The 18,729-nt window shown below is 46.9% G+C and overlaps 1 protein-coding gene across 5 annotated transcripts in view; it reads left to right on the top strand.

The window, feature by feature from the left end:
- Positions 1 to 1,065: 1,065 nt before the first annotated feature.
- ASB18 (ankyrin repeat and SOCS box containing 18) overlaps positions 1,066 to 18,729 on the top strand; it is a 61,465-nt gene continuing 43,801 nt past the window's right edge. For 2 of the 5 annotated variants that reach the window (XM_087864677.1, XM_087864676.1), the window contains exon 1: positions 1,066 to 1,317. In XM_087864677.1, the coding sequence (XP_087720803.1) occupies positions 1,117 to 1,317 (201 nt within the window). In that variant the 5' untranslated portion in view covers positions 1,066 to 1,116. Of the gene's footprint in view, positions 1,334 to 18,729 lie in introns of all 5 variants that reach the window. The other 3 variants (XM_087864669.1, XM_087864664.1, XM_045794048.2) reach the window with 2 other exon arrangements.

Genomic DNA, 18,729 nt, shown 5'->3' with positions numbered 1-18,729 from the left:
TAAGGCATTTGATACAGCCACGCATTTGTGCTGGGAAATTCAGGTTCAAAAATCTCTCTCAAAACTCATAATTCTTTGGCCGAAGGAAGAATCAGAGGCCAACCCCCCTCTCTGCAAGTTGGTCAGACATCTGAACTGAAGACTGATCCATTGAGTTAAGATCTCCCTTCTGGGAAAAACCCATTGCCAGGGATTCCCAGAATGTCTCCAGCGGGGTCCATTTTCAGTTCCTGTGACACCGGGAGGCAGTCGGTCAGGTGGCCCTGGACACTACTGATGACTCTGGCCCGCAATGCCACTGTTCCTCCTTCAAGGATTCTGGGGTTGGCTGCCGTCCAAGCAACATACAGTGGGATTTTATCATGCGAGGCCAGAGCTCAATTGCCAAAGACCAGAAGACTTGGGGAGATCATCCACATCTTTATGACAGGCTGAGCCACTTCTGAATCGCTGTAGACTAACCCAGGCCATTTCCATGATTTTAAAGGTAGGGTGAATACACTTCGAGCTGCAAGTCATCGAAAACTCGTGAACAGTGCTTAAGGAATAAAGACGGGAAGTCTGGTGGTTGCCAGCCCAGAGCTGAAACAAAGGTCCAGAAATATCATTGAGAAGCCATCTCTTCCCCTCCTTGTGCTCCATTCTCCTCAGTGTTGCTCCTTCACTCTTGACTGTCACCTCATGGCTATAATATGGCTGCCACGTCTCCACATATCGTGCCCATTTTCAAGGAAAGATGGAAAGGGGAGCGCCAGCTACTGCTACTTCTTTCAATCAGTTTCGGGATAGAATCTCACTTTTGCTTAAAGAAGGCATTGTTCAACAGTACCTATGAGAGTTCTGTTTTAAAATATTGTCCCCTTTTCTTCTTCCCCCACTTACCGACCTGTCTACTGCCCCATCTCTAAGATAATCCTTAACAGAGACCTTTAGGAAGATTGATTCCCATGGCCCGGTGAAGAAAAAGGCCGCCAGCCAGTGGCCCTCCCCAGCAGCCGAAATGGGAGCCAGGTTTTTTCTATTTATAGCAACGCCCACAGTGCCCTGCGCGGCGCAGCTGCTGCCTTTGGACTCAGTTGAGAAGAGAAGTTTGGTCGAAACACAAACAACAGCACAATGTCCAACTCCGATCGCCTTCCGGATTACCCACTCAACTCCGATTTAGTGAGGAGATTAAAGTCTGCCCTGGACGCCAGGGATGAGGACAGAGTGGGCCACCTGATCTGCACCGAAGTGGGGCACGTGGACGCCGTGATAGAGCTGGCCAATGACGACTGGATGAAGGAGCCCTCGGCTCGGCTGCCCGCCGGCGTGCTCGTAGGTAACCGGGACCGTCTGCCGCCGAATTCCCACCACGAGCGCGTGGGAGGGGGGCCGTTCCTGGAGGCGGAAGGGTGAACGGGTGAAAAAGGCACCTGATGCGCGCTGGCCTGTGCGGTGCCCGCTTATACACGCGGCGTGTACTGCGTGTTGCTATGCAACCGCGCAACCGGGGCGCGTGACGCAACTTGAAAAGAGGAAAAGTATTTCCAGGCGCCGCCGTCCTGCCCCTGCACGTGCACCTGCTTCCATTGCTCCGCTTCTTCGGTGTGTGTAAATACCCCCTTATAGCCGCGCCGTCGAGGTAATGTTGTCTTCTGCTCTGTGGCGTTAATATAGCTAAAGTATTTTCCACGATGCTACATAGTCTTCTTCATTTCAATCACCTATTGAGGTGATTAATCACAAAATACTTAAACCAAATGCCTACAAGAGAGGCCTAGCTGTTTACATTTTTACTACTATCAGTAATGCCACAATTAGCATCTTATTAGCATTCGTATGGCTTCTTTCTTATTCAGGTTATAGCCTTCAAATAAATTCCTAGGAGCAGAATTACAGGAACAAGGACAGAAAAGTTACCAAACCATTTTCTGAAAGGGTTTCTCTTTCCTCTGACAGTGAGTGTGTGTCTCACCACACCCTCAACTTTGCCAGGGATGAGTATTTGTCCTTGAGCCACCAACTGAAAACGCGCGCGCTGGTCCTTGTCCACCGCCTACCCACCCGTCCTTCCTTCACTGCTGGGGACAAAGTCTTAGCCACAGGGCTTTGTTTTTCTTTGTAGACCTCTTCACACGTGGCTTGTCTATGCAGGTGGGCAGTCTCTCCCCGTTTCTTTTCTTTTCTTTTTTTCTCTCTCTCTCTTTTTTTTTTTTTTTTTTTGTCATTTTGCAGAACTTCTTTGTATAACAAATGGAACTATTTGCGCTGGTGCAAGATTTACTTTAAATTGCGTGGTGCTGTGTTCTAGCTGTCAGATGTGCTTGGCCCCGACGAAGTGTACAGAGGGCTCTTCTCCACCCACCAGACTGAGTCCCTCCTGACACATGTGTGCGTGCATGTGTCACACACACATGCTCCCACGTGCAGAAAAGTATACCAAAAGGAAGTGTGCATGGGACACTGGTGCTAGCCAGTGGGGCTTTTGTGTGAAGAGGGAGATCCAGATCGGGACTGCAAGGGGGTGACAATCCCTCCGTTCCCTCCTGGTGTGGGTGTACCCCCTGGGCTGCCTGTCACTGGGGACTTAAGCAAGCTGCATTAGGCTTTAGGGAGAAACCGTCTCCTGATTCTTCTTTCCCTTGGTTTTCCTAACACCTGTGGCCACGATCAGGGTGAGGGCCCAGGAGCCACGAGCCCAAAGAACAACACGTCTTTGTTCTGACCTTAGCTTTGCGTGGACAGGCACTCAGTCTCTCCAAAGGAGGGAATTTCTCATCATAAACTGCAATTTGGCCAGGAGCGTGGAGCTCTATGCTTTGCATTTACCCCGCTGCCCCCTGCACACTGCCTGCCCTGTGCTTGCCTAGGAGGCTGACCTTATGAACAGCATCCCCTGCCGCGAGCTCTCTGACGCCTGTTGGATGCAGCTAATGGGAGGTGCTAAGAGGAGCACGGAAGGTGGGGTGTTTGCTCCAGAGTCCCCTCCCTGCCAGATCTCTGCTGCCATGTGGCTTCATCCTCGTGCCGAAGGCTCAGCTCCTGGCTGACAACTCTCACCTCCCTGCTTGCCCCTTCAAACACAGGGGTGAGGGTTCCCACTTGGGCTGTGCCTCCCCTAGCTGGCTTCCCTGAACCCTGCCTACCTTTGTTGCCCTCTGTTTTCTGCTATGCTTAAAAGCAAGTCCCCCCTATCCACGTCCCCCTTTACGAAGCCGTGGCAGCTGGTTGGGGATCCGTGTATTTGGAATCCCCAATTTAAAGTATCATTCTTTTCGCGTTACTAATTGCCCTGCACCATCTTTACTGCCCCGCCCACCACAACTTTGCTGAACACTGGAAATCAATGAAATCTGTGTTGAGAATTTCATTCCTTCCCACAATGAACCCATTACATTCTAAATCACGTATGTATATACTTCTCCCCACAGAACTGCATCATCCAGAAAGGCAAGACCTGTTCGTTGCTGATGACATGTTTTAAGGGCTTGGGTTAGTTCGGGGTTGTTTTCCTTTCAGGATGATCGTACCCTGAATGATTAAAACATCTTGTTACCAGTGATTCTATTATAGGGAAAGCAGGCTGGCCTTGAACTTGGGGCAGAGAGTACGGCATGCTCAGTCTTGTGTATGCCGCTCTGGGCACGATGTGAAAGCAGGATTTGGAGGAAACAAGAAAGGGGAGGAGAGCCCGCTTAGGGGGTGACTGAAGGCAGTTTCCAGGTGAAAGGTGACAAGGGTCTCAACCAAGAGAGCAGGATAAATACAAAGATAAATGACCAAGATGAGAACTGCATGGGTGTGTCCATGGGAAGGTCTTGGTGACAAGTAGAGGTGCCAGTGCCACCAACCAAGATTGACAACCGAGGGACTGCTGGAGACTGTGCGGAGCCTGTGCTGTGTGCTTGCAGTACAGAGAGTGGAGAATGCAGACAGGGGTAACACGCGTGGTGCCTCCCAGGCTCGCAGCCCAGGTGACGTCAGCATGGGGAGGTTATCAGGGGTCTGAAGAAGCTCCTGCCGTGGAATGGAATGTTCCGGAAGGAAGCTTGGGCTCTGCCACCCATGAGCTGTGTGACCTTAGGAAAGTCACTTTTCCTTTCTGGGCCAGTGACGTGAGATTCAACGAGGGCTTCCCAAACAGAGGTCCGTGGTGGAATGAGCTCGGGAGATGCTTCCTTTGGGGTCACCTGCTTGGACTTTGGCACAAGTATATTAAAGGCTCGGTGTGGCTTTGCCACCAGGGGACTTGGTCGCTTGTAGGTGCTTTTTGGGAAACGCTGGCTCGGATCAGTGCTGAGGTCCCATCCATCTCTGTGCTTCTCTGAGGCTATGATCCCCAAAACTCATTGTCACAGCCTGCAATGGAGCGTGAGTTCCTTTTTGCTGAGTGTGGGAGCAAACGAGCTCTTTCTCAAGGCAACTGTGAGTCCTTGGAGACCATCCTTGGCAGGAACAAGAGCTGTTTGGGTTTAAATATACATGTGGGATCTTTAGAATGCTGGAAGAGTGGTCAGAACTTATGGCAATACCTTGAAATGTAGCCCATACCGGGAATGGATACTGTGAAGAATTTAAAAACTCCAGGGGAGGAATATGAAGATGGGGAATGGGGCTAGGCCAGCGGGACCAGCACCGGGAATGCCCACTCAGTCTGGGAGAGCCCGGAGCCAAGTGGCATGCTGGCAAATGCATATAGGGGAGAGGAGGAAAGTTTCCATCCCAAGGACAACCCTGGTTGGCAGATTTTTGAGTATTGTTCAAAGATGACGATTTGCAAACATAAGAAAAAGAAAAGTAACCATTCTCTCTTGTGTGCTTGTCACTGTGAACACACAAGGACCTTGTATCTGTCAGTGAAATCCCCATGTGTATTGCAGTGTGAACTCATTATTCCACCAAATGGAACACACAAAAAATAGTAATAATTTATTCCAATTCATCCATGTCAGCATCACAATAAAAGCATAGAGAAAAAGAGGCACCGAGCTGAGAAAATGGTGGGAACGGCTTTTCCTAGAGAAGTCTCCCCAGGTGTACATGTCCCCCCTTGAGGAGGGTGGAGGTCAGAGGAACTTGAAATTTTAGCCCTAGAGGATCATGGGGCAAAATGCAGCATGTGTCCTCCCTACACAGTTGGCAGACAGGCAGGGAATGGTCATCGACTGGGATTCTCCTAACGACACAACTCACAAGGCCCCTGCAGAACCACCAGCTGCCCCGCAAGAATGGACTGTGAGTGGGGCATGGCCTCTCTCTCTCTCTCTCTCTCTCTCTCTGTGTGTGTGATAAGCTGAGCAGGGCTGAGCACGCAGATCCCCCATAACCAGCGCCCCCATCTATCCCATCCACCCCATTCCAATAGGAGCCTCCCCACCAGGGCTGCACCCAAATTCTGAGGCAGTGAGGACCTCCTCTGCTCAGGCCACCCCTTCCTTCCAGACCCTGCTCGGTGGACGGCCTCCGCTGGAGGACCACCCCTGCTCAGCTGGCCCACAGATTCTCCTCCCTCCACGAGGACATAAGGCCCTCAGTCTCCATTAGTTACAGAAACACATGGCCTTGCTGGGCTAATTGTTATACCCACCAGATATTTAAAACTTAAAAATGACTCCTTGAAGGTGAAATCCTTGCCTAACGCTTATTGGTATCCAGAGCCTCATGGGGTCTCTGCCCTGAGAAGGAGCTCAAAGTCCGTGTGTCCTGCCGGGCACGGACGGGCTGAGCTCCGTTGCTGACCTTAAGGTGGGTTTGCACAGACTGCCTTCCCATGGACACTACTGGGGTTAGTCTTCCTGCGAAGAAATATTTAATTCTACTTTCTGCTAAAACCAAGGCTCTGCTGTGTAATACCAGTGACAGTTGCGTCATTTGTCTTTGCATCTCTTCAATGCCTGTCGGCTCACTAACCACCGAGAACATGGGAAGGAAGAAAGGAGGGCTGGGGGAGGGGTGGCGAGACCCTTCTTGCCCCCAAATGCAGCAACTGTACAATTTGGTAACTGGCGTAATCAAACTACTTAAGAAACAACTGATTACTAATTGCTATTATTAAGGATGTCAGCATTCCATGATTTTGCTGCTGATATATTATATACAAGTCAAGATGCTACTTGAATTCTTGATTGAAACAGAAAACTAGAGACATTATGTTGTGTTTGGGGTAATGGTATTTAAGCATCTGGAGGCAAGTTAAAGAAATACTAATTGGGTTTTTATTAAGAGATCGCGCGGAGCAGCCTGTATATAGGTGGGAACGAGTGTGGGGAGCGCGTGATAGGCATGCGCGTACACGTCAGGATGGGGTCTGTTTGCGGAATTCAGCCTCTCACGCAACCAGCACCCCTGCAGGCTTGACCCTGAGTCCACCATCACATTAGGGCCACATCGGCCACCCCTTCCCCACGCACGGAGGAGAACATCACCCAGGACAAACCAGTCACATGTCAGCTAGATGAGCACAGCCCCTCCCTTGTAGGACTAATGACGGAAGCCCGCGCGCCGCTGGTGGCTCTGAGACGCGGTGTATCGGGAAGGCGAGAGACTAACAGTGAGATGACCCGGGTTCTTGCCTTGGCTCTAGCACTGCCTCTGTGGCCTTGAACTTGGCAGTCCCTCTCTCTCTGAACCTCCATATCCTCACTTTAAAAAAATGGGATTGGTCAGGTCATCTCTCAGGGTCTTTATAAATTGTGCTAACTAAGGTTTTGAGACCAATGACTTGTGTTTGTGGAGGACGTTATCAAAACCCCGTTGCCTTCAGAAGTGCGGTGCACCCTAACAGAGGCCTGTGTAGACCCCACCCCACCTTCAAAGGAATGGCTGTCTCCACACCAACGGGGGAAGGAAGGTATCTCCTGGAGGGGCTGGTGGGAGACTGGTTCGTGAACTTGAATGCACCAAATAAGCAGCAGCTTGGCACAGGGCCAGCCTCTTCTCATTGTTAGGGAGAACACGTCCCCAACCCAGAACATGCTAGAACTGGAGCCAGCCCCAAGTGGAGGCAAGGAGAGAGGAATCACAGGTAGCAAGGACCTTCCTGAGGGCTATTGTCTTTCCCGCTTACCCAGCTGAGGGAAGCGAGGCTCTAAGAGGTTATGTTACACGCCCGAGGTCCCACAGCTGGTAGAAAGTATAAATCCAGTGCTCTTCCCAGCATTCCCTGAGGCCCGTAGTTGTCCGTCTTACAGCTCCATTTTACAGATGGGGACACTGAGGCTCACATTTGTTCTTCCACTGGCCAATAGCCAGTTCACAGCAGGGTGTAAACAAGGTATGTTTCCTGAGTTTTAGTCAAGGGCCCTTGATACCTCCCCACCAGACACATTTTGCAGGAAGACCCATGAACAAATTTCCCCACTGAAGCTGCATACAACCCTTTACTTTACACACATGTATACTCATGACCACACGCATCAATAGCATGGAGTCTCGGGCTTCAAATCATTCAAATAAGAGTATTAAGAAAAAACACGGATGAATAAGTGGGGTCCTTGGCTGCCGAATAAAAGAGAAATGGAAAGCATGAGGTCAGCGGCAACAGGGAAGGATAGAGAGGGAAGCACTCCGCCATCTCGGCTGCACACCCTGAGCAGACAGTGTGGGGGCAGGGAGACCCTGCTCGAAGCAAAATGAAATTAAACCTTTCTAAGTACTTATAAATCAGCACCTAATGACACTATCCCACCACCAGCCGGAGCATTGCTCTTATTACTTTGATTCACAAGCCAGGAAAAGATCCGGAATTATGCACAAATTATTGTCCCATCTTCTTAATTAACACTGATTGCAAAATTCTTGCTAAAGTCCTTGCTAACAGACTCAATTATGCGCTGCCTGAATTGATTCACCCAGATCAAGTGGAATTTATTAGAAATACACTTTCCTACAATAACATCAGATTATCTTTGAATATAGTTAAATTATTTAGGAATAAAATGGCTTCAGTCTTTGCTTTAGATACAGAAAAATATCGCCCACCACCTAGAATAAAGATATTTCTTTGCTTTCAAGCAGATACACACCCTAGGCTCTCTTTTTTTCCCAGAAGCAGGTTGAATCACTGTGATGAGATGAGATGCATGTCTTAGAGCTAATGGTCCAGCTTCAGAGCATATGGGGCAGGAAGAAAAATCCTACAGGGTCACGTCTCAGCTCCCCCCAGTATGAATTGTCACTGCCTGTGGAACACAGTGAAATTGCAATTAGACTAAATCAGGATATTTTCAGAATCAAAATTGAGAAACAGGCTAATAAAGAAATAATGTATGCTGATGACATACTTCTATTAGCATCACTCCCAAGCACACTGGAGAGTTTTGAAAGAACAAAAAGAAATGAGGATGATAGCAAAGAGGCTTTTCTCCTTCCCAGGAGGATGATGGTTCCTGCAATGGTGTGCTCTGCTCAGGAAAAACATTCCTAAGGCAGTAATTGGAAGTGGCAAGTGCATTACCTGTAGCCTGGGTTTACTTCACTGTCCCATTGCCCCTTATCTTCCAATACCAAATTCAGCAACTGGATATGAACAGGGACTGGGTTTGTCCTGTTCACCGTATCCTGGCACACAGTAGGTACATAATAAATATGAATAGACCAAATAGCATATGGGGTACACTAAAATTCTCTTGGGTTGGCCCTTGATAGATGGACATGTTGTTAACAGGCTATGATCGAGAGGAAGGGAATCCAAATGGAGGGAGGAGAGTGGGCAAACGTGGAGCACACAGGGGCATACCGCCCTGTGCAAGGAAGAGGGACCTGCCTGGAAACGAGGGTGTGTTCATAAGAGCAGAGGGAGGAAAGTCAAAGCAAGTAAGACCAAGAATTCTAGACAGGTGTTTACACTTATCTGGAAAGGCAGTGAGGATCCATTCAACAATGGAATGAGATAATCTAATTTGGAAAAAACAAAAACTCTTTTTACATAGGAAGGATGGCAGCGGAGAGATTGGTACCAAGGAGGTGCCTCCTTCTTTTTTTTTTTTTTTTTAAAGATTTTATTTATTTATTCGACAGAGATAGAGACAGCCAGCGAGAGAGGGAACACAAGCAGGGGGAGCGGGAGAGGAAGAAGCAGGCTCATAGCGGAGGAGCCTGATGTGGGGCTCGATCCCAGAACGCCGGGATCACACCCTGAGCCGAAGGCAGACGCTTAACCGCTGTGCCACCCAGGCGCCCCGAGGTGCCTCCTTCTTTGCTGAGTCCCTAAGGCAATACAACACCCCCACCGCCCTTGAAGCTAGAGTTGGCTTTGTTCTAACCAAGAATGGGCTTCACAGAAGAAGGTCTGTGAATTTGAAAACAGATCAACAGAAAGTATCCAACCTGAAGAACAGTGAGTAAAATGATAGAAAATAAAATGAACAGAGACTGTGGGACAACTGAAAAGATCTAACGTATCCAACTGGAGTCCAAGAAAGAGAGCAGGAAGATAATGGAGCAGAAAAAATATTTAAAGAAATAGATACCAAACATTTCCCAAATTTGATGAAAGACATAAATTTACAGATTCAAGAAGTTCAGCAAACCGGAAGCAGGATATAGGTGAGGGAAGTAAGTCAGATGTGTGTCGGGTACCTGGATGCGCTGCTGACTGTGAAAATAGCAGGGTCACTGGAGTGAGGGCTGGGAAAGGCACACGGAGAGAAGAGTGCAATGACAGCTTCCTGTTTGGAGGTGCATGCCTCTCTCCTTCCCACAGACCTGCAGTGGCTCCCTACTGCCTGCAGCAAAAGTCAGCAAACTATGACCCGAGGGCTGGCTGCCTGTTTTTACAAGTAAAGTTTGATTGACCATGCTCATTCATTTACGCATTGTCAATGACTACTTTCATGCTATCACGGCAGAGCTGAAGAGTTGCCACAGGGACCGTATGACCTACAAAATCTATCTGACACTTTACAGATAATATTTGCTCTCTGGCACTTTACAGAAAAAGTCTGGTGACCCCAGCCCAACAGCTTCCAGTTCATATTTTATAGCAAGCGTTCAAGGGCCCGGAAGATGCGCCAGGAGCTCACTTACCCCACCACTTCTGCCAGCACCCTTTCACTCACTCTGTACCCCAGGGAGGGATGGGTGACAGCACTAGCCAGAGCGCGGTGGGAAGCAGATGATGCTCCGCCAAGTGTTTGCCATGGAAATTGACAGTAAGCTTTTAAACATATTGACAGCAACTTGACCATTAATACGACAGCGTGTGATTACTGGACTTTTTTCTATTGTATTTTTTCTTATAATTAATTTTAATTATATTTTTAAGAATCAGCCCATGGCAAATTGAGACCAAAAAAAAAAAAAAGTCGCGGGTCCTTTACCAGTGGTTAGAAACTCTGGTTGAAACCGTACCCCAATGACACCATCCGTCCCTTACACTCTTCTTGGCTCTTGGACAGGCCATCTCTCCCCTCTCCTGTCTTCACGTGCTCTAAAAGCACATCAACCCATCCTTCCGGGTGGCCCGAGAGCCCCAGGGGCTCACGGTCTGATGCTGAGTGGTTTGCCTCGCAGGGTATTTGCAGGGCACGAACGCCTGAGAAGAGAGGGAGGAAATCAGACTGGCAGAGGAGAAGTTGACCTGTGACGCAGGCCCCACGTGCTATGTGTGGCCTGCTCTAGGGGACCTCTGGCGCTGAGATCCCTCTCACAGTTTTCCCGCATTGGGTCAAGACGGCAGGACCTCTGCACACACCTGATTGGTCATGGGAGGTGTGTTCTGGAGGGAGGCGGCTCTCTGCAGCTGAGTTATACCCCGAAGGGTTGCCATCTGGGGCAACAAGTCCTCCCTCACGTGGGGTCTGGGCGGCCCGTCTCCATGTCCACCAAAGGTCTAGTTCCTGCCACTCACCTCGGCTCTGAGTCCCTGGGCATGCTGGCTGCTGCTTCTTTTCTACCAAATCCCCCCCTCTGCCTGACCCCGCTTCCAGACGCACCCAGGGCCCCGTGCGATGTAGCCCTGTTCCTCTCCCTGGCAGGGATCTGTCCTGCTCACTAGTTACCGGTTGCCTCATCTACCTCTCCTAAAGTGTGACACTTCCCAGAGGCAAGGACTTCGACTCTTGGCCTCTGTAGGCTGCTGGCACCTGAAAAATCCCCCGTACAGATAAGCTCAACATAGAATATTTCCGAATTGCACAGAAATTTACCCTTCCACCTACAAAATAAGAAGCATCAGTTTCGCTGAACTTCTCCAAAATTTGACTTTTAAATAATCTTGTTATTTTAACTTGCATTTGAAATTAGTAACATTGTATAACGTGGATGTCTTTGATAGTCACTCTCATTTCTTTTAATGCCTTTTTTCCGGTCTTTCTGCTAGAAGCCCGACGTTCTCATTTTTCACCAGCAGAAAAATAAGTGAAGTCGAGTTTAAATCCACTAGCTAAAACTGGCCACACTCTGCTCCATGCGGAGCTGCAAAGCAACCGAGCGAGCCCACCAGGAGCCCTCCCTCCTCACTTGCAGGATCAGTCACGTTCTCGTTCCTAGAAGGGATATGAAGGGTGACAGGACATAACGATCAGATCAAAGCAACTTCAAGAGAGAAGTATTTTGCTCCCTGTGTGAGATTCATAAAAAACAATCAGTCTTAACATGCAATTTGTCTCAAGAGGCAGGAGCTGCAATTTTATCATGTAATTAAATCCCCATGACAGTCGTAAAGAAACTTTGTCACCTTTATCAGGGAAAGCTTCCATAATATGCTTTCCAGCAACGTCCCCAGAGTCTATAAATGTCCTTCCAGGGCTATTTACTCGTGGCCGTGCGTGTGAGCGTCGGGCCGCTCGGTTTCCCACTCCACCACGGTGGGTACGCAGCACTCAAGGGCACCTTTGTTTCTGAGCTTCCAAAAAAGCCCTCCTGGGCTATGGATGAAAGCAGCACTTGACCTTTGGATAAGATCGCATTCATAATGAGAAGTGACTTTGTTGTTTTGCGTGATCTGCGTTGGGCTGGGTGGCAATGTCGGGAAAATAGGTTAGCGAGGTGTTCCCCCCGCCCCCCCCCCCCCGCCATATTGTGTTCTTCCGCATGATGGGAATGAGATTTCTTAATAATGTGAAATCAGTACAGACAATTTAAGTCATTATTAATAGATACACTTGATCTGAGGAAGTAAAATGTTTTAATGTTTTGTTAAATGAGGTGTGCTGTGCTAACATTGTTATTCAGAGAAAAGGTTGAGATATTTTAACATTTTTTATATTAATGTCTGTGTGACTAACTCTGGTAGATGGGTGAATGTGTCCTGGAGCTCTTAAAAGCAGAGCCTTACACACCCGCCTAGCTTATTATTCTAAAAACTTTTTTTTTTGTTATTTGAAAAGCTACAGGGAGTGGGGATGAAGGAGGAGTGGCCTTTAGAGATTAAATGGGAGAGTGGGGACCAAAACAAGATAAAATGATTTACAGTGAAAGTAGATTCACTGTAAGACCTTAGCTATTGGCCAAGCGGTAGGAATGTGAGTATCCTATGGTCTGATCGGATTTCATACATGGCCATTTACAGAAACGATTCATGTAGGAAGTACGAATTGACCAGGATAACAATATACATTCACATATTTGAGAAAGTGCTCAGAGTCTCACAACGTCCACCTTGTGGGGAATGACTTGCTGCCCTCGTTCGTCCATTTACCTGGACACTTGACCCCAGAAGGAAGCAGACATTTGCCCAATGGCCGAGGAAAGAACCCACACATTTGGCTGTCCCCAAGAGCACAAAGAAATGACAGGGCATCTTCCAGCCTCCACCTCGTGGCCTGAACACACGGAAAGTCTCTGTGCTGGAGAAATAGCAGCCTGACCCTATAATAAAACCCACATTTCAAGCTCAACTAGATTCTTCCACCGAGTACCAGCAGGGCTCATCGTCAGACACTTCTGAGCAGAAGAAAATCATTCATCAGTTCAATGGCAGGATGCAAAGATCTTGACATCACTTGAGAATAATAACCACCATTCATTCAAACACTATCATTATGATTTTAAGGTGGATTTTACTTTTTCATCCCATTTGATCTCGAGGCCAAAACTCCCTCTCATTAGCTGCCTGCCCTTCAGTTTTCGTGTCTCCTATGGATAAAACATTATGTTTATAATTTAAGTCCCATAAATATTCTTTGCAAAATTACATTCAAATCTGGTGACCACCTGGGTAGTTATTCGGGAGATATAGTTCATTCACTGAGTTGTCCAGAGAGAAGCTGGGTATCCACCCCTATTTGGATCTTTGTCCTTCTTTTCCCAAGATGACTCCACCGTGGGCAATAAAAGCCCACCACAATCAAATTTGTTTAGTACTCTGAAATAGTCCACAGATACAAGAGAAGTTCCTCCATCAAATAGGTGCCGTTTGATAGTTCTTCTGAAGAACTAAAACTAAACAAGATTATTTTCATCAGAATCCTACTCTTTCAAGAAGAGCGCTGTATTTGTTCAAAAGAATTTCCTGGGGGCGCCTGGGTGGCACAGCGGTTAAGCGGCTGCCTTCAGCTCAGGGCGTGATCCCGGCGTTCTGGGATCGAGCCCCACATCCGGCTCCTCTGCTGGGAGCCTGCTTCTTCCTCTCCCACTCCCCCTGCTTGTGTTCCCTCTCTCGCTGGCTGTCTCTCTCTCTGTCGAATAAATAAATAAAATCTTTAAAAAAAAGAAGAAGAAGAATTTCCTGGACCAGGTCCCTGGACAAGAAGCTGAAACTGGCAGGGCCTGAGAATTCGTGGAACCACAGTGAAGGGGAAGGGGGGGGAGTTAGGTGTTTGCGCCAGAGACAGAGGAAGTGCAGATGGAGGTGGGGTAAGTCTGCACACGGTGCCAGGCCCTTCATATCTTCAGGAGAGTCGCCAAACTCCCTACAGGATGTTGGTAGTGGCCTTAAAAGCAAACAAGTGACACAGAAAACCTAAGGAGTTCATTCTGTGCCCCAGGGTGGGGGCAGACAGGGAGGCCACGGAAAACACCGGGAGACAAAGCACAGGTGCCCTCAGGGTCCCAGGGAGGCCTCCGGGTCCCCTGCAGCCCAGGGTCTTGGTGAGGAAGGGAACTCAAATTAACACCTGACTGACGCAAGTTACTCTGTACCAATGTGCTCTATGAATGGTTTAAAATACTGTCAAATAATCTGCTGTATTTATGTCACCGAAATGTGGCTATAACATCAACAGTAGCCCCACTAACCCCTGACTCTAAAATCAAGAAGAAGAAAACTCTAGTACCGCAAATGGGAGCCCCCAGCAGCATGCAGAGGTCTCAGCCCCCTGACGCAGAGGACCATGGGATCCTATGTGCCTGGGCTTTGAATGTCACCTTGGGGCATTGGCTGAATCAGCCCCTGGCTCTGGCCTCTCGAGATACTTTACGATTGTGATAGGCTCCATGTCACCCACCAATCTGATATCCACCTTTCCGTAAGTTCACCTCAACCACCCATAAGCATATATCGTACGGGATCAGAATGAAAACCTTGTCTGCACATTAGAAGCACCTGTGCTGGGGGGAGGGTGTCTAACAGACCCAATGCCCAGGCTACACTCCCCAACCCATGCCACCAGGTCCTTTCAGGTTGGGATCCAGACATCCGTATCTTTTTAATGCTCCCCAGGTGGTTCCATTTTACAGCCAAGATTTGAACCGCTGCTTGGCACATACCATGTGTATTATTTCTCAAGTGGGAGTTTTCAGCAAGACTTTCCTATAAGAAGACCCATATTTTTTCCCACCTTCTCTAAAAGGTTTCCAGGAAGCTTTCTGCCGCAGGTAGAACTATACCCCTGCCTGCATCCCTCTACATAGTCATGAATAATTCCATGTCGCAAAGGAAACTTCTTTTATCCACCGTGACTGGTTCCTAGTGACCCACAGAGCTCCAAGTACCCCACTCCCTTTTCTAAATGTTCCCAAGCCATCTTTTTCATCCTTCTTAGGGGTCTTGCCCAGCATCGATGTCAATTCAGACTTTGAGGAACCAAATTCTTATTTGGAAACTACAACTCTCGTCTTTCTGGTCCTTCTGTTTTATCACAACTCCTCAAGGGTTTGATAATTGCTCAGCAACATCGTATACAGATTCACTCTCGGAAGAAGTCGAGTTTTCCTATGGACTGAAATAGGCAGAGAAGACAAAGTTCAAATTGTATCTTGAAGCTTATGCATTGGCTCTGACTGAGCTGAGAAGGGTGAGGACAATGAAAATGAAATTAAAATGGCCTGACCCAAGCAAGGTATGGTTGGAGAGAACTGTCGTACAATGGGCCAGAAGGAGCCCGGTGCTGGATCAGGAAACAGAGCCGTTTACCTGTCACTAAAGGACACTGTTCAGCTGGTAGGGAGGAGGACTAAAAAACTCCTGCGTGTGAGGGTCCTGTGGTCACTGCACTTTCCTGTGTGATCCTTGGGGGCGGGATTATTGTATTTTTTGTCTCTGTATCCCCAAAACCTAACCACACACCCTAGAGAGTAATAGTCCATGAATGTTCGTTGAAAGAATAGATGAACGAATGGATTGGTTTATAAGTATTTGTAGGGGTTTTGGTTTTTATTTTGTTTTTTAATGTAATAATAACACATGTGGCTATTATTGCTCTTTAAAAAAACGAAAACAAAAACAAGTTGCCTCTGTCGTGCTCCTGAAGTAATCTACACGTCCTACTTGTAAAACCAAAGCTGTCGCCCACGAGCTATTTTTAAAGCTCTCGCAAAGAACCACGTCTGTTTCTGGACTACTACTCCCTACCCCCTGAAATCAAGCTTGGATATTTAGGGCACCGTTGACAAATACAATGCATGGAAAGCTAAATTTACCACAGAGCACAGGCCAGAATGGCTCTTATCCCTGGACCTACCTCCAGTTTTCCCACCCCTTTTAAAAATAACCCGTGACAAAACATATCAGGAACAATGGAATTCTCCAGTTCAAAGTAAAGTCCAGGCTGGATCATATTATAGTTGTGTATGAGTAAGTCCTTCAGAAGTGGATCTAATCACAATCCGTCTGAGAAAAATAACATGGCAAAATGGCTAAGCGGGTAGAAATGCAAAATCCAAAGAACTATAGCGTAACTGCAGAGTCTTTGAATGAAGCGGGGACAGCGGCTGGCTTTATTCCAGTGTACAACTGATAAGGGAAATGGTCACGTAGCGTTGCCTTTCGTCGTTTTCTGTACGCACAAGCCTCTTACGTCTGACGGAGGCTGTGGTTTGCTTGCAAACGTGGTTATGTTCTTTACCACTGCATTGGCCATAGCACCCAGCAGTGTTTTAGGCACACAGGGGGCCCTTGAAAAAAATCTCGGCTGTTCCGCTGATGACACTGATTCTGTCTTTGCCGCTGCTGATGGAGACAAGGGAGGTAAAATGTAAAACATGCGAAATGAGGTTTTAAAGAGCCCTCATGGCTCCATTGTCATGGATTGGGAGAATCAATATTGTTAAAATGTCCACACCACCCAAAACAATCTACAGATTTAATACACTCTCTATACAAACAACATTTTTTATAGAACTAGAATAATCCTAAAATATAGAGAGAACTTCAAAAAAAAAAAAAACACAAACAAACAACAACAACAACAACAAAATAGCCAAAGCAGTCGTGAAAAAGAAGAACGAAGTTGAAGTGGAGGCATCACAATCCCAGATTTCAAGATACCCTAGAAAATGGTAGTAATCAAAACAGTATGGTAGTGGCACAAAAACAGACACATAGATCAGTGGAATGGAATAGAGAACCCAGAAATAAACCCATGTTTATATGCTTAATTAGTCTATGACAAGAAGGCAAGAATATCCAATGGGAAAGAGAGAGTCTCCACCAAATAGTGCTGGGAAAACTGGTCAGCAACATGCAGGAGAACGAAACTGGAGCACTTTCTTTTTTTTTTTTTTTTAAGATTTTTTTTATTTATTTATGTGACAGAGAGACAGCCAGTGAGAGAGGGAACACAGCAGGGAAGTGGGAGAGGAAGAAGCAGGCTCCTAGCGGAGGAGCCCGATGTGGGACTCGATCCCGGAACTCCGGGATCACGCCCTGAGCCGAAGGCAGACGCTTAACGACTGCGCTACCCAGGCGCCCCTGGAGCACTTTCTTACACCACACACAAAAATAAACTCAAAATGGATTAAAGACCTAAATGTGAGACCTGAAACCATAAAATCCCTAGAAGAAAACACAGGCAGTAATTTCTTTGATATCAATTATAGAAACATTTTTCTAGATACGTCTCCTTTGGCAAGGGAAACAAAAGCAAAAACTTTTGGGATTACACCAAAATAAAAATCAGCACAGCAAAGGAAACCATCAACAAACAAAAGGCAGCCTACTGAATGGGTGAAGATATTTGCAAATGATATCTCCGATAAGGGGTTAATACCAAAATATATAAAGAACTTATATAACTCGACACCATAAAATAATAATAATAATAATCCAATTAAAAATGAGCAGAGGACTTGAACAGACACTTGTTCAAAGAAGACATACAGATGGCCAACAAACACATGAAAAGATGCTCAACATCTCTAATCATTAGGAAATGCAAATTAAAACCACAAAGAGATATCACGTTATACTTGAAGAAAGACTAAAATCAAAAACACAAGAAATAACAAGTGTTGAAAAGGATGTGAAGAAAAATCAATCCTCGTGCACTGCTAGTGGAAACGCAAATTGGTGCAACCACTGTAGAAAATAGTATGGAGGTTCCTCAAAAAATTAAAAACAGATTTACCATTTTATCCAGTAATTCCACTACTGGGTATTTACCCAAAGAAAACAAAAACACTAATTCAAGAAGATATATATATAGACCCCTATCTTTATTGCATCATTATGTACAAAAAGATATGGAAGCAACCCAAGTGTCCATTGTTGAATGAATGTATAAAGAAGATGAGATATTTATAAACAATGGGATATTAGCTATAAAAACCTTGCCATTTACAACAACACAGGTGGACCCAGATGGTAAAATGCTAAGTGAAATAAGTCAGAGGAAGATAAATACCACATGATTTCACTCATATGTGGAATTTAAGAAACAAAACAAACAAAGAGACAAACCAAAAAAGACTTAAATACAGAGAATAAACTGGTGGTTGCCAGAGGGAAGGTGGGTGGGGAGACGGGTGGAATAGGTAAAGGGGATTGGTAGTACACTTACAGTGATGAACACGGAGAAATGTACAGAATTATTGAATCATTATATTGTACACTGGAAACTAAGGTAACACTGTGTGTTAATTCTACTAGAATAAAAAAAAAAGAGCCCCCATGAAGCATTCAATAGACAGTCATGAAATTTGGTAAGGCATCTTGACATCTGGGGAAAGGTAGCGCATACAGTGAAGCTCCCAGATCTGAGGTAGGACCCCATCCCCAGCATCTGAGTCCCTGTCCTTGGCCAACCAAGGGGCCAGGTTACCCCCTAAATTCCCTAAGGGAAAAAGGTAGCATGTGGTCAGGAACAAGAGGAATTTCAATGCACCTGAGCAAATTTCAAAGAGATCAGTCCATTTGTTCCTTCACCGTCTGCACTGAGGACCAGATGAGGACCACAGTGACAGCACTGTGCTAGGTACTAAGTACCCCCGTGCAGATGAAGAAGCAGAAGCTCGTGGTCAAGTAGGCACACAGACAAGAGCAGTACCCAACAGTGAGCCAGGTACCATGGACAGAGTGCCAGGACAGACATCAGGACTAGCCATGGCGGTGAAGGGAATCTAAGCTGAGCGTTGAAGAATGGGTGGCCC

The sequence above is a fragment of the Ursus americanus genome, chromosome 1 (assembly GCF_024610735.1).
Source record: "Ursus americanus isolate L20-20 chromosome 1, mUrsAme1.1.p, whole genome shotgun sequence".
NCBI classification, from domain to species: Eukaryota; Metazoa; Chordata; class Mammalia; order Carnivora; family Ursidae; genus Ursus; species Ursus americanus.
The sequence above is the reverse complement of the archived record's forward strand: the minus strand, read 5'-3'. Positions and strand labels throughout refer to the sequence as shown.